This window comes from Alosa alosa, chromosome 19, assembly GCF_017589495.1.
Source record: "Alosa alosa isolate M-15738 ecotype Scorff River chromosome 19, AALO_Geno_1.1, whole genome shotgun sequence".
Lineage (NCBI taxonomy): Eukaryota > Metazoa > Chordata > Actinopteri > Clupeiformes > Clupeidae > Alosa > Alosa alosa.
Window position 1 is genome coordinate 25134261 of NC_063207.1, and position 15469 is coordinate 25149729.

General features: G+C 50.0%; 1 protein-coding gene across 10 annotated transcripts in view; it reads left to right on the forward strand.

Moving 5' to 3' along the window:
• meis2a (Meis homeobox 2a) overlaps positions 1 to 15469 on the forward strand; it is an 88689-nt gene that overhangs the window by 58424 nt on the left and 14796 nt on the right. For all 10 annotated transcript variants that reach the window (XM_048227391.1, XM_048227392.1, XM_048227383.1 and 7 more), the window contains exon 9: positions 1808 to 1884. In XM_048227391.1, coding sequence (XP_048083348.1) covers positions 1808 to 1884 — 77 coding nt within the window. The remainder of the gene's footprint in view (positions 1 to 1807; positions 1885 to 15469) is intronic.

Below are 15469 nucleotides of genomic sequence, written 5' to 3' on the forward strand. Positions count from 1 at the left end.
CACACACACAGGCATGTACAGGCACCCGCAGAAGAAAGAGCAAAGAGGAGAAGGGAAAAAAGCCGAGGCCCTTTACTGAGGCCAAAGAAATGTCAGCACTTAGCAATCAAAAAATGCATTTCTATGTAAGCGTTATCATCTTTCTTTGTTAATGATTTTAGCATATTAAAAGCCACAGCAAACACAAGAAGAAATCTGATTAATCCCCTTCCCATGGCCAGAGTTCAATATTTTTCCAACTGGTCGCTTGTTTTGTTGTTAATTTAGTGCATTCCTTGACCTGTTTTTTCCCCTTGTCTTTAATTAAACTGGGGGCATTGAGTCAACAGTACCTGAACATGTCATTTTCTCCACAGTGAGTCGGGCCTTATATTTAATACCCACCACACCGCCTTCATAAAACAGTTTACCCACATCCCATAATGAGTTTATTTATAGGCTGGATTAAAGATCCATCAGAGGGAGTGGCTGATTCATTTATTTATTTCCAACACACACACACATACACGCACAGACACGTACATGTATACAGGCACACAAATATCTGTTTATGTGGTGGGCCAGGCAATGACATGGTGTTTGAGTGTGACCTTCTGTTAAAATTGGCTAGGATTAGTGTGTTGCCTCTGAAATAAATCTTTGTGGAGGTGTTTATGTGTGTGCGTGTGTGTGTGTGTGTGTGTGTGTGTGTGTGTATGCACACGCATGTGCGCCTGTGTGTGTTTGTGTACGTGTGTGCGCTCGTGCAAAATGAAAAGAAGGAGGGAGAGAGAGAGAAAAAAAAGCATAGCATCTCGTTTGTTTTCGTTAAGGGCGCGAGTCGACTCCTAATCTCGCTCTTAAAGACATCTGTCACTGGCGATCACGCTTGTTTTGTCATGCTCCGTGGCAGGCAGGCAGGCAGGCAGACAAGGGGAGAATAAGTCCAAGGCCTGCCATTTATATCATGTCATGGCTGGCATATTGAAGCTGACACAAATAGTATCATTGTGTCTCCGGTCGGGGAATTACATTTTCAGGTATAACTCCTGGCGACGAGGGACCTTTGAGAGAAATGTCTTCCTGTGGTGCTCCGGCCAGCTGTGGCTAGGAATAAGGCACCAGGGATGGGGGTCAGTCCCTGTGTATTTGTTACTCAGATGTTGAGGAGGAGAAGAGTTATCTTCTCTCGCTCTGCCAGTTGCTGAACACATTCAGGGAATTTGCTGGCAAGAAAAGAAGCATGCCATGTTGGAAATGTACTGGCTGTGTATGTGTGTGTGTGTGTGTGTGTGTGTGTGTGTGTGTGTGTATGTGTGTGCGCATGTTGGTGTGTGTGTATGTGTGTGTGTTTGTGTGCATTTGAGTGTGTGCTTAGGGGATTGCTGGATGTGCTTTTGTGAGACAAACTCGTTTTACTACCCTGTAGAGGCCTCACTGACTGCCTCTCTGTCTATCACACATGCATACACATATGCACTTTCTCTCTCTCCCTCCCTCCCTCCCTCCTTTTCTCTCCCTCCATCTCTCTCTCTCCCTCTCTCTGTGGGATGGAGGTCATGAGTAAGCATGTTCTCCATTCCCACAGTAAGCTATAAAATAAAAATCTGCATTGTGTGAAAAGGCTAAACTAGCGCTATTGCAATATCGACCGTCTTCCACAACCTTTCCTGTATGTCATTACCCCCCATACGCTGTACTTCACCATGTTTATGTGTTTATGTGTTTACATGTTTACGTGTTTACGTGCCAGTCTCTGCATGCTTTGTTTGTTTGTTTGCGTTTATCGTCTCTTAATCATCGCTCTGTTTTGCTCCTCTCCCCGCAGCACCCGTACCCCTCAGAAGAACAGAAAAAGCAGCTAGCCCAAGACACAGGCCTCACCATCTTACAAGTAAACAACTGGTGAGTCGAGTCAAGCCTCTGCTCCTCCACTGTCCCTATCTCTCTGTCTCAGCCAAAGCTGCGTGCGCCTTGCATTTCCAAAAGCCTTTTGCTCACCTCCTCCCAAGCAGCCAAAGGATGGGTAATGCTCACAAAGTGTGAAAAGTGTTTATTTACACCCTGTGCACACACACACACACACACACACACACACACACACACACACACACACCTCGGACTAGGGGGAGTACAGAATGGGAACGATCAGGATGTGAGCGCTTTATCAGGGAAGTGTTTAGCAGCGAGCCTTGCTTGGCATCTGTTTCATATACATTTATTCACTTTGATATGTTATTTAAAAGGGGTAAGGAAAGGGGGAGATCTTACACAGACCCACCCCACCTCACACACACATGCTCTCTCACATACACACACACACCTCCTCCCTCCCACTCCCCTCCCCCTGTCCTTCATCCAGGCATCACACACACACACACACACACTACATGCACCACACACACACACACACACACACACCCCAGCCTACCACCCCCTCCCACCTCCGCCCCTCCCCATTTTACACATGCTATAAGGTGGATTAGGACTTCAGTGCCCTGGCCAGCCGTCCCTTTGTAGATGGCTTAGCACATAACTGGGGGTGGTGGATTAAATAAAATGATCACAGAAGCAAGGAAATGATACAGGAATTACTTATCAAAATACTAGCCCAGGTTTTATCGGGCGCCTTCATTTTGTTCGCCACATTCTTGGGGTGATGTTGAGATTAATTGAACTGACAGCTTCTTTTCAAAATTCCGGGAAGGTATTTGCACGGATTTCAGGTCTTACACAAACTTAATTACATGGCACCCCATTTTATCATTCTAATTCCATGTAGCGGGGGTTCTATTTACAAATGAGAAGTCTCTGGCTTTTATTCGCAGCTTTCCCCTTAATATATTTATCAAAGCGGGTTCATTTACAAAGTGCTCTATCTGTTGGACACAGGCAGGCCTACATTAATGAAGCTCTTAGGTTTATCAGGCTCCCAGCCTGACGAGCCACCCGAGGGTCAATTGATTTTTTGGTTCTGCGATTCATTTTTTCCGTCCGCCCTCCCTCCATTTTTTTCTCCCTGGATCACAATGAGAAACATGCCTGGAGAATTAGCCTGGTTTGTCGGCCTTATCTGTCAGGCATTTTTTTTTTTTTTTGCTTCCAAGGGAAGTCAAGCTACTTAAATTGGCCACAGGAACCGCCGTTATCAGCCTTTAATGCACCCTACAGTGTGGATAGCATTTCAATTATAGCGGTAACCAAAGATTAGCCCCCGCTTGGCTGTTTCATGCCTCTCGCCACCGCCGCCGCCTCTCTCTCTCTCGCTCGCTCGCTCTCTCTCGGTCTCCGCCACGCACCTTACCTACAGGAGCAGAAAATTGAGTTGCCTTGCCTGTGTCATGGTGATTAATGCAGAACCAGGCGGCTAACCTGGGGAGGAATGAGAGACAAGAGGGACACGGCGGCGCGCTGGCAAGCCGTGAAATCCTCAGCCCCGCCACGAGACGCTTGACATGTAGCCGCTGTGCGTAGCCTCGGGAAGAGCCGGGATAGAGCCCTCCATGCCTGGTCTCCTGGAGAGAGAGAGAGAGAGATGGAGAGAGAAAGGGAGGGATAGAGAGAGGGCTAAGGGAAGGAGGGGAGAGAGAGAGAGCTGTTAGACGTCACACTCTGCTCATTACAGCTTCATGAATCTCATTTCACAAATGAAGTCATTAGAAAAGCTCTTAGCTTAGCTGTAGGCCTGCGGAGCAGAGCAGCGCTGGGCGGTGCAGGGGAGGGTGGGGTGGAGGGTCTGTTGGGTGTTACACTGCTGGAAAGATGAGCCTGGGACAGGATGCTGCCGTCTTTTTTCTAGTGCTCTTTTTTCCCTCTCCTCCTCATAACCAGGCAGGACGGTGAGTTAAATGTGCCTTTGTTCATACAGCCCCTCTCTTTCTTTCTTTCTTTCTTTCTTTCTTTCTCTCTCCCTCTCTCTTTCTGGTGTCTTCTTCTCCTATGAGGGGAGGCTGTGGAGAGAGAAGCATGCAGCTCCCCGACCCAGGACATGACAGACTCCTGCCATATGAAATTCCTGTTGACGGGCCAAAAAAGGCCCTTGAATTCCTGCCTTGCTGAGGCATTGTGTGCTGCTTCCCTTTGATTCGGGGCACTGGCGGGTTACTGGCCCGCGACAGAGAGAGAGAGAGAGAGAGAGAGAGAGACAGAGAGAGAGAGAGAGAGATACAGGGAGAGGCAGAAGAGGGTTGGTTGGGGAATGGTAGTGAGAGAGGGAGCAAGAGAGAGAGAGAGAGGGAGGGGAGAGGGCAGGCCGTCGTGTTCGGTTTCCAGCTTTCCCTCGGGGGAGGATGTGCTGAATCACAGCTTTGTCTGCCGGCACAATCGCGCTCGGAGGAGGGCACAAGGGTGCTCTGTGCGAGTGTCAATAGACGGCGCATCTCCCTCCCTGCCCTCCGCCACTCCCCCCCTCCCCCCACCCCTCCGCTCACCACGCTGCCCACTCTGCCCCACCTTAGCCCAGAGCCCCCGTACCTGCCCCCTCACCTGCCTCCAGCTGTGCCCACCCCAGATCGCCTGCCTCCCTGAGCTCCCCAAGCGTGGAGGACGCGCACCGCTGCACCCGGACCACTGTTCCCTCTGTTAATGCGTCCTAATGCATGTAAGCACGGCCCCACCTGTGTCTGACCATACAGAGACACACAGAGACAGTGTGCGTGTGTGTGTGTGTGTGTGTGTGTGTGTGTGTGTGTGTGTGTGTGTGTGTGTGTGTATGTTTTAACCACACTCATGTACTTGCATTCTGTACAGTATTGTGTCTATTTTGATGATATGTACATTTCCACTTCCCTTTGCATAGTCATGCCATCAGTGCAAATTGAATGGAATTAAACTGAATTGAATTGAGTGTGGGAGGGCGTTGGAGTGAGAGATAGAAAGGCAGGTTAAAGTACACCCCACCGGTAGTATTACGCACAAGGGAGGGGCCGTTAACAGCAGCTGAGCATGTGTCATTGTAATGGCTGACACCAGCATGGTCCTCTCAGTCGCTGGAAATAGTGTATGCACAGTAACAGTGCTTAGGGCGAGGATTTCGCCCTCACTGCTGCCTATCTACACACACACACACACACACACACACACACACACACACATACACACACACACACACACACAGGCACACACACAGGCACACACACACACACACACACACACACACACACCTAGCCATCAATGCAGTGTCATATTTCCCAAAGTGCAGTTCCTGATAGGCAGGCAATGGAACCCCACTAGGTAGGGGATTGTTTGCCTTAAAGGGGGAAGGCACTCAGGTAAGAGAAGAGAGACAGAGAAAGAGAGAGAGAGTCACAGAGAAAGAGAGAGAAAGAAAGAGAGAGAGAGAGAGAGGGAAAGAGAGAGAGGGAAAGAGAGAGAGAGAGAGATAGAGAGAGCGAGCAGGATCCAGCAGCAGTTGTCATTCTTTGAGCACTGTGTGTTATTCTATCAGTCTGGGCTAAATGGGGCCTGACCGCATCCTTTCATGTCTCAGCATCAGGCTCAGCATGACGCGGCCGTGCTTACCAGCATAAACACACTCTCTGCTGCTGCCACTTAGCCCTCTCTCTCTCTCTCTCTGTCTCCCTCTCTCTCTCACTCTCTCTCTCTCTCTCTACATCTCTCTGTCTCTTCATCCTCTCTCTCTCTATCTACCACTCTGTCTGTCCCATCCCTCGCTACGCCCCAGCTTGGCACAGATCAGCTGCTTTGACTGAAAGATGAGCCCGCTGACAGACGGGCAGAGAGGTCGAAAAAGAGAGAGAGAAAAAAGCGACAGCTAAAAAAAGGAAGGAAATTACCCCCCTCGCCCCTCGTTGCACTCCTGTGTCGTGTGTTTGTGTGCGTGTGTGTGCGTGTGTGTGTGGGCAGCGGGCATCAGGCCATATCCATGCCACGGGAGGCATGAGGAGCGCCAGTGCCACGGCAGATTCACCAAACAACAATAGAGCGGGCACGGAGCCACGCGGCCTATTTTTAACCCTCCGCCCCCGCTGCCCCTGCCGCCGCCCGTCTCCTCCGTATCTCTCTCTCTCTCTCTCTCTCTCTCGTGTGTCGAGGAACAAAGACGCACGGCCCCTCATTAGCGGCGAGCCCAGAGGCCAATGGGTGACTTATTAAGAGACGGCCGACCTTTGGCCTCGTGGTGACGTCGGGTTCACGTGAGGGAGGGACAGACGGTTTCGATGTGACCGATGCGTCGGCTGCTCTCTCCCTCTTTTTTCCTCTCTCTCTCCGTGATTCACCCTCATCTCTGAGAGAGGCTCCTCCCATTGGTACTCACCTCCATCGAGGGAAGGGAGCCACTCACTTGTTTTTGTTGCTGTTTTTTTCACTCCATCTCCCCCATGCTCACTGTGCAGGTTTGAAAGCCACACAGTCAGACTAGCTCCCTGACCCCGTTAAGGTCTCCCCGCGGTGTCCTCACAGATAACATCTCTCCCTCTCTCTCTCTCTCTCTCTCTCTGTCCCTCTCTCTATCACTCTCTCTTTCTATCTTCATACTTCTGTTCTTTGTCTCAGAACTCTCCCCATGGAGGCCTGCCTTGGCACAGTAGAACACACACTTCATACGGCCGTCTTATGAGCGAAGACGTTTGTCTATGAATGGTGTCAGGCACGACAACTAAAAACTGAAGGCAGTTTTTCCTCCATCCGTTCGTTCGTTCGTTCATTCTTTCTCTAGATGTCTCATTTTCCCCCCTCTCTCTGAAGCAGCCCCGAATAGGCACGCAAGAGCAAAGCCGTTTTTATGATTTTTCATGATTTTTTATGACCCTCCAGCCTGGCACGAGCAGCCGTTATGAAATGCAAAATAATAACTAATATTTTCCAAATGTAATGCACCAAAAAAGTTTAAATTGGCCTGCAGTGGTGGTGTTCTTTTTCTTGTATTAACACTCTATCCTGATCAGAGCATGGGAATTTTTTACACAAGAGGCATTTAAGTTGAGGCCCCCTCTTTGCACCCAATACTCCCTTTTTCTCTCTTAATCTCAAACACACACACACACACACACACACACACACACACACACACACACACATGCTTACACATCGACACACATGCTCACACATCGACAGGCTAGTTGACTGAAGTTGCTGGTTATCCGTTTAACTTTGACCCAGATGGAAAATGTCAGGCCTTTTTTTGGAAGCCACCTGGGAGTCCCGCGGACGACCATTTTGTGCCCTCTGCTTTCTAAATATACAGCGAGCTAGAGCAGAGGAGGAGGCGGAGGATGCCGCGCTGCCCGAGGAGGGGGCGCACCGCGAGCCTGGCCACTGCCAGAAAGGCCACCGCGCTCCCTGTCATTTAGGGACCGCTAATTGGCACTTAATTAGCAGAATTGCCTCTGTTGTCACATCCCGTGTGTCTGCTTCATCCCCGTCATTACACACAAATATACATATAAATGCATACTGTACACACTCACATACACACACACACACACACACACACCTTCAGCCCTCAACATTTTCAGGCATCTCTTACTATACCTCATCTGTCTTTGCTCCTAGTGCCACTATGATAATCGGTTGGCCGTACGCAATGGAAAACACATATTTACACACGCTGTCTTTGTTTTATTTTTATCAGAGCAGACACCCACGCTTGGCTTCATCTCCAAAGCCCTCATAAAGGAGTGTATTGAAGTATCACGATATTTGGATATGGGGGATATGCGGGTGATATATCACATGTGACGGGTCTACCCATCCATGCAGTGGCCGGACCAATCAGAGGCCTCCCATCCTCAGGCCGCAGTAAATCACACATGCCTCGCTGTGGCATGGGTGCAGCCTGTGCCAGGGTCGGTGCCAGGCGGTGCCAGGCAGTGCCTGCGCATGAATGCCTGAGTGGCTTTAACAGCTCTCCTGCCCACCTGTTAAGAGGCTGTATCCGGGGGTTGGTTGGCAGGTTGGGTGGCATCCTGGCAAGAGTGGACCCATAGCCTTCATGCCCTCAGCAGGGTCTCTCCCTCAACCCACCCCATCCCACCGCCCGCCTCGCGGTGAAATGGCAGCTACGGTGCCGCCAGGTTGGCGGTCCTGGAAACGGCCAGGTGACCAGCACCAACTGGCACCACATGAACAATGAGGCAGATCAGACCCTCTCCCTGTAGCACTGTCTCCCTCACTCAGTGCTACCCCATCACAGCACAGGCAGAGAAATCAGCATGGGCCAATGGAGGGGTGAGTGAAAGCGATTTGAAGAAGAGGAGGAGGAGGAGGAGGTGAAGCAGGGGGAGGGAGAGGGGGGGGTCTTTGTACTCCTCCACTGCGTTTGGCTTCCCCTTCCCCCTTTTTATCCCTCAATGGCCTGGTTTTATTGGCGGGTCGTTTTATAACGAGGCTTTCGTGCTTCAAATGAAAGTGAGCGCCGTATGTGTGGGTGCACTCCTTGTTTTATTTGAAGATGGTAATTTTTTTTTGGGGGGGGTGTGGGGTGCAGAGGGTAGAGATGGGAAAGTGAATAGTGTGTGAGGGAGAGAATGAGTGAGGGAGAGTGGGATGAGAGAGAAAGGGAAGAGGTAGAGGAGGAGGAGGAGAGGAGGGGTGGAAGGAGAACACAAGGGGAAATAAGTAGGTTAATTTATTTCATTTGCAGGTATAGTTTAAGGAAGATGGGGTGGGGGAGAGAGAGAAGGAAGATGGGGTGGGGGAGAGAGAGAGAGTAAAGAAGAAAAAAGGCAGAGAAGGAGGGATGCAGTTTTCATGAATAAGCAGCTTAATGCGCTCTGGCACCCCGAGTGAGTCTTGCCGAAGCTCTCAGTGCCTCTGGCCATCTGTGAGCAGAATAGCAATTTTATTACTTTGTCATTAAACCAATTTCACAGCAGTATTGTTTGTTAATGAGCAGCCGCAAACGAGCGAAGATGTCACGTACTGGAATAGCGCAGAGATTTGTGACCCGATGCTCTCCCTCACTCTTTCTCTCATCCTCTCTCTCTCTCTCATCCTCTCTCTCTCTCTTTCTCTCTCTCTTTCACTCTCCCATCGTTTGTCCTCACTGCTTTTCTCCATCCATCTCTCCCTTGCTCTTTGTGTCCTCCTCTTGCTCTCTCTCTGTCTCTCTTCCTCTCTCTCTCTCTCTCTCCTCTTCATGACCATGAGATAGAGGAGACTGTCGCCCATAAAAGAGAAAACTGCTTAAAGATAAAATGTAAAGTCTATACAGTCAAGGCTCTGTTTATGGGCTTCCATTTGACTTTAGTGCTCATGGGAAGGAATGGTGCTCTCTCTCTCTCACACACTCTCTCTTTCTCTCTCCCTCTCTCTCCCTCCCTCCCTCCCTCCCTCCATGCAGCTGTGAGTGCAGGAATATTGGCTTTGATATGGGACACTAAAGCGCAACATTTTCTGTTCCCTTGGAGGCACCCAAAGAGTAGTTATTTGCACATAATTTAGCCTCAATAAGTACCACAACACATCACTCTTTGAATTAGGAATTGCCCTTAAATGGCTGTTGTTGAGATTTTTTGTTTGTAAGCGGATGTCCGTAAGCTTGGGTACATGGCTTATAGCAGCAATCCGTTTCTTTTAAAAGGATCTTAATTCTACTTACCCACACACATTCTGTTTCTCTCTCACACACAAACACACAGACACCATTTCCATGTTGTGTTGCAGGGTCATGCTTGTGCTTGCGTGACTTGGGTGAAGATGGGTGGCTTTGGTGTGTGTGTGGGGGGGGGGGGTGGTTGTCAGGTCCACGGCTTCCTGTTGCTCTCGCTCTGGCATTAATACTGACGGCGCGGGTCTGAGACAGATCAATTGGCTCTTTCCATTCCTGACGTTATTTATAGAAAGCCATATATCTGGTCCTCCTCGCCAGCCAAGCATGGGGTAAATACAGCCCACATTAGTGAAATAAAGCCCACAGTGTGGGAGGAGAGGAAGGAGAGAAAGAGAGATGGGAAGAGAGGGAGATGGAGTGAGGGAGAGGAGGAGGGAGAGGGGTGTGTGTGTGTGGGTCGCTCCTTTCTGCTGACGCTTCAAATGCACATGGTGAACAGAGAACAGAGTGAAGGAGATGGAGGAAGAGAGAAATGAAAAGAGAGAGAGAAAGAAGAGAGAAAGAGAGAGAGAGATAGACTCCAGAGACAACCTTACAGATAAGACTTTATATAATTAGTCTCTCTGTTTGAGGTGTGGATGGATTGCTGCCGAGTTTGCCCACAGGGAAGGGTACGCTAGGCATGTGTGCAGCCATGCATGCTTGTGAATGTATGGAAGTGTATAGGATTCCATGTGTGTGTGTGGTTTAGCAGAGCTGACCAGGTGTGAGTGGCTGGCCCCTGGGGGGCTTTGGAGGGGGACGGGCTCCTCCTGACAGGCCTGATCCATGTAAAACCTCCTCACCCTGATCCCAGCATTCCCACTCTGTCCAGACACGCTCTCTCTCTCTCTCTCTCTTTCTCTTTCTCTCTCTCTCTCTCTTTCCCCCTTTCCCCCCCTCCCTATCTCTCCCTCCCTCTCCCTTACTCCCTATCAATCACTTAACTTCATAATCACATCCGAAAACAAGCCCTAATATAGCTTTTCCCACCTGCCGTCCCCTTTTCTCTCCCTCACTTCCTTGTTTTTCTTTCCTTCTTCTTCTCCTTCTTTCCTTTCCCCCCCCTCTCTCTTTCTCTTTAATTTATCGCCCGTTGCCCTATGGGTCTGAAGCGCATGCCAATAACCTCATCATGGAGGACGCCATAAATCAATACATGCTTTTGTTTACTTAAGTACGCCTTGCCAGAGTTCAGGCAGTTATGGATGAGGTACCAGCGGAATTAGCGCCAGGAACGCCGTGCCTCGAGTCCCTCGGCGCTGGGCAACAATCCACCCGATGCTGGAGCGCCTCCCAAAAAATCCCGTCGCGGATAGCAACACACCAATTTGCAATTTGGGGAGAGTTAGAAAATAAACAGCGCGGTGCGACAAGGTGGCGTTGGCTGGGCACAGTTAGTTATCAATGGGAGACACTCGATATTAAAATCATTATGCACAGCAGGGCTGAGGAGAACAATGCTTTGCCTATCAGTATAATCAAGGATTCCCCCATTCAGGCTTATGAATATTTATCTCCCTCTGTTGCAGTGATGGTTTCATTTGGGTGTGTTTGTGTGGATGCATATTGTTGGATTGCATTGCTGTAAGATTAGTGCTTGCAATACCAAGCCAGTGTCAAAATGTGCTAGTAAAATGGTGAACTAATATCAATGCATTATTAGGTCAAATTGGTTTTCATTTTTAATATTCTTTTGCTTTACTCACTAAAATGTGCGTATGTGTGAGAGAGATGTGTGTGTGTGTGTGTGTGTGTGTGTGTGTGTGTGTGTGTGTGTGTGTGTGTGTGTGTGTGTGTAGAAAGATCATTGGAGTCACCTACAGCCTTAGGCAGTGGCATCAGCACTTAAGAGAGCAGGAATTATTCCCACATTCCCTCTCTCCTGCCTCCTACCTTCATTAGCAAGGTCTTGGCTGGGTTGAAGAAAGAGAGGGAAAAAAACATGCAGTCGTTGCTTTGATATATTTGCCTAGTTAAGTATAGCAGTAGATTTGCTTATTACATGCCTCTGTTTAGACATAGGCTCACACGGGTCCTATTTGTGAAGCTCCTTTCTCCGGGTGTGTAGGCAGAGAGAGGACCAAACCTGGCTGTGCCCTGGTGACGTTCTACTCTGTTATTTTCGTTTTATATATCACTGGGAGCTGCTCTAGCACAACGCTACACCCCAATAAAGCCTCACAGTAAATTCCGCTAGTTGTGTGAAGCGCTTTTATGCAGATCTAAACACCTGTTATGGTAAAAAAAGTAAAAGGCAGGGGGAAATGGTGAAGTGGAACGGTGTTATCCTCAATGTGCTGCTCCGACATGAATTAGCATGCTGCTGTTCAGTTCTAATTGGGAGAGGGAGTCACTCAAGAGGTAGAGGGGATATACGGCTTCTGCAACTCTTTCTTTTCATGCCTCCCCCCACTACCCTCCCTCTTACTCTCTCTCTCTCTCTCTCTCTCTCTCCCTCTCTCCCTCCCTCTCTCCCTCTCTCTCTCATAGCTCAGGAGTGTTCTCTGGTTCCTTTAGTGTTGAAATAATGTGTTTGGCAGTGGCGACGCTAAGTTGCCAACTTGTCATCCTTGGATGTGAGTGGAGTGGATGCCGTGAGCGGCCAGAGCCTTGTCACATCCAGTATGAGAGCGCAGGCCTGACCTGGGCCAGTGGGCAGACAGCAGGGATGGGGGGTAGTGTGAGGGCGCTGGACACAGCTCAGTGGTGTCAGTGCCACCAGCGCACACACCAGCACACACAGCTATTTTTAGGGGCTGTTGTGTTGCTAGGTCCAGGCCACCAAAACAGACCGCCTGTGTGTGGGGAGGTTAGCAGTGTTTGTGTACAGTAGGCAGTTTGTGTTTCTTTGTGTGTGTGTGTGTGTGTGTGTGTGTGTGTGTGTGTGTGTGTGTTTCTACAATGCTGGGCAGAGTAGCCAATCAATTATTTAAGAGCAAGTCCGGCAAAGTGATAGTAGTGAGACGTTTCGGTTAAACATTTCAATCCAGACACAGACACCACTCACACACACACAGACACTGGGGGCACACTGGGAGATGGAAGAATGCTGACACACACACGCACACACACACACACACACACACACACACACACACACACACAGACACACACACACACACACTGTGTGTTTTATAGTCTGGCCTCTCTTTACAGCACGCTCCTGGAGATACCAGCTAACAGGAGCTCGGTCAGTCTCGTCCAATTTAATAAAGATCACCACACTGCTTTGCCTCTACCTTGCCCCCAAATTTAGTTTGAGCTAAACACATTGAGATACAGACTACAAGCAAAACCAAAACAAAATAAGGTCATCAAAAGGAGGAAGGAGAGTGAACTGTTTCCTCTCTTTCCTTGGAGAGAAAAAGAGGGCTCAACCCGTTTCCAAATCTGAGGTATTTGTGTTACATAAGAGCCGTGGTTGAAGGCTCTCCTCTCCACTGCCAGCCCATTATAGTCTCATCACAGGGAGGGAGAGAGGGGATGGGGGCGTTTGATAGGGGTGCACAGGAAATAGATTGAACTTATTTCGTGTCTGGCTGGCTGGCGGCAGGAGTGTCGGGAGCGGCTACGTCGCTCCCACTGCCAAGACGATGCAGTCAATTGACACTCAATTTTGTTTGAAATATCACGCCTCCGCCGTGTCATTATCAGTTTCCCCTGGTAATCCACAAAGCCGCCCTGTTTGATTCCCGACAATGAAAGATGTGGGGTCGTGGAATTCTGTTACTCGATGACTACGGGGGTTTGATGGAGGAGAGAGAGAGAGAGAGATGGAAAAGTGAGAGGGAGAGAGAGGGGAGTGTGGGAAGGGAAATGAAAGGAAGAAGAGGAGCAGGAGACAGAGGAGGGGAGCGCGCAGGGAAGAGAGGCCCCGGTGTTTTGGATGGCGTGATGGCGTGTGGAGATTAGAGGTGCGGGGGTGCCGGGGATGGGTTGGGAGCGGAGATTATACCTGCCCTCCCTGCCGCGCCGCACAAAAGGTAGCCGAGGCGTGCAGGGGCCGACGTGGGGACCCACCGAATGGGCCCGCTGACCTCTCCACTGCACCCACTCATTTTCAGCAGGCCAGACTGCTGCTGCTGCTGCGCCTCGGTCCCCCAGTAATGATAGGATAGGGGAGCCCTCATTCTCTCTCTTTCTGTCTCTCTCTCTCTCTCTTTGTGTCTCTGTGTCTTTCTCTCCCTCGCACTGTTTCCTTCTGTGGCTCTCCCTGCAGAGTCAATAAAAGGCAGATAATGGAGACGTTTTGTGGTGCCGTGGCCAGCAGCGGCTCTCGCTTGAATGACAGGAGGTCTCGCCGACCCCTGGTGCCCTCGCTGTTGGGCCGCCAAAGCATTAACCAACCCAGCACACACACACACACACACATGCTATTGAACAGAGAGCAAAGCCAGTGCATTGTGTGTGTGGGTGTGTGTGTGTGTGTATGAGCCACAGCAGGATGCTTTGCATATGTACCTGTATGGGTATGGGTGTGTGTGTGTGTGTGTGTGTGTGTGTGTGTGTGTACAAATCATGTTCAGGCGCCTCTTCAGCTGGATGCACATGAAAGAACAGAGCAAAATAAACAAACAAATACACTAACAAATAAATGGGTGACGGCCTGGCTTTTTGAGAAATAAGTGTACCTTACAGCGTTGATCACCCCTGTCAAGTCATATATAGACAGCCTTGACTCAGAGCCAGATTGACATGCACTGGATGTTTTGAAAGGCACTCCTTCAAAAAAAAAAAAAACAGCTGTTATTTCCTGGTGCATTAAATAGCCACGGGTGGATACCGAGTGTGCACCTATGCACGTTAATAAGTTGGGTCTTTCTTGTTCTGAGGAAGGGTTGGAGGTGAGTCAGGCAGTGAGTGCTGGGGGAGGGAGAAGGAGAAGAGAAGATGAGAGGAGGAGGAGGAGGAAGAGGAGGAGGGGGGCGGGGTAGTGAACCAGCTCTCTTAATCCCTCTTCTGCCGGTGATCATCAGAAACAAAAAATAGCAGCAACGAAAACATTCCAGCGTCGAGGTGCCAACCCACAGAGGCACTTGGGATTAATGAGAGGAAAGATTAGGTGCCGTCAGAGAGAGATAGTGAGAGAGAGAGAGAAAGAGAGAGAGAGAGACAGAGAAAGAGAGAGAGAGAGAGACAGAGACATTCTTCCCCCCACAACAGCTTTTTTTAAGGAACTGGTAGTGCTGGAGCAGGTTAGCCTTGCTCTGTTGCTACAATAAGGGCCCTTTCACACAGGTGTGTTGACGCCTGGGGCAGGCTTGGCTAAGGCCCATTCCATTCACAGACAGGCTGATTTGAACAATAACTATCATATCTTTTAAAGAAGGGCGCAAGAGGAGGGTGGATGGGGGATAGTGGGGGTGGGTCGGTGGGGTGGGAGAAGCGTCAAAGGAGATGCCTGAGAGCTTTGTCGGGGCCAAGAAAAACCCCGGTGCAGTTGTCAGAGCTTGTTGATGTAGCAGGAAGAAAAACGCCAGGGTTTCTCTCTCTCTCCCTCTCTCTCTTTCGTTCTTTGTCTCTCTCTCTCTCTCCCTTGCTCACTCGCTCGCTCTCCAGATTCTGTTTTGTGCCGCAGGACAGAACGTGGCGAGCAGAACGGGAAGAACAAAGTTGGGCCGTGCGAGCCAGCAGCTGCTGCTCCCAGGATCAAAGGCGCGACAGCGCCGGCTTCCTGGCCTGCCTGTCCACTCGAGGTGTTTGACGGACAGTTAACAGCTGGGCTCGCCACCACCACCACCACCACCCCCATCCAGCAGCAGCCTGCTTTGCCACACAGGGGTCGGGTCTGGCCATCCTGATGGTGGTGGGGGGTTCAGTTGTGGAAGGCAGGGAGCGAGAGGGTGGTGTGGTGTGCAGCTGGGTGACTGGAGGTTGGGGTTGGGGGTCTGGTGGAGTGGGTGATGGTTATGGTGATGGGTAAAGGTGGGGGTG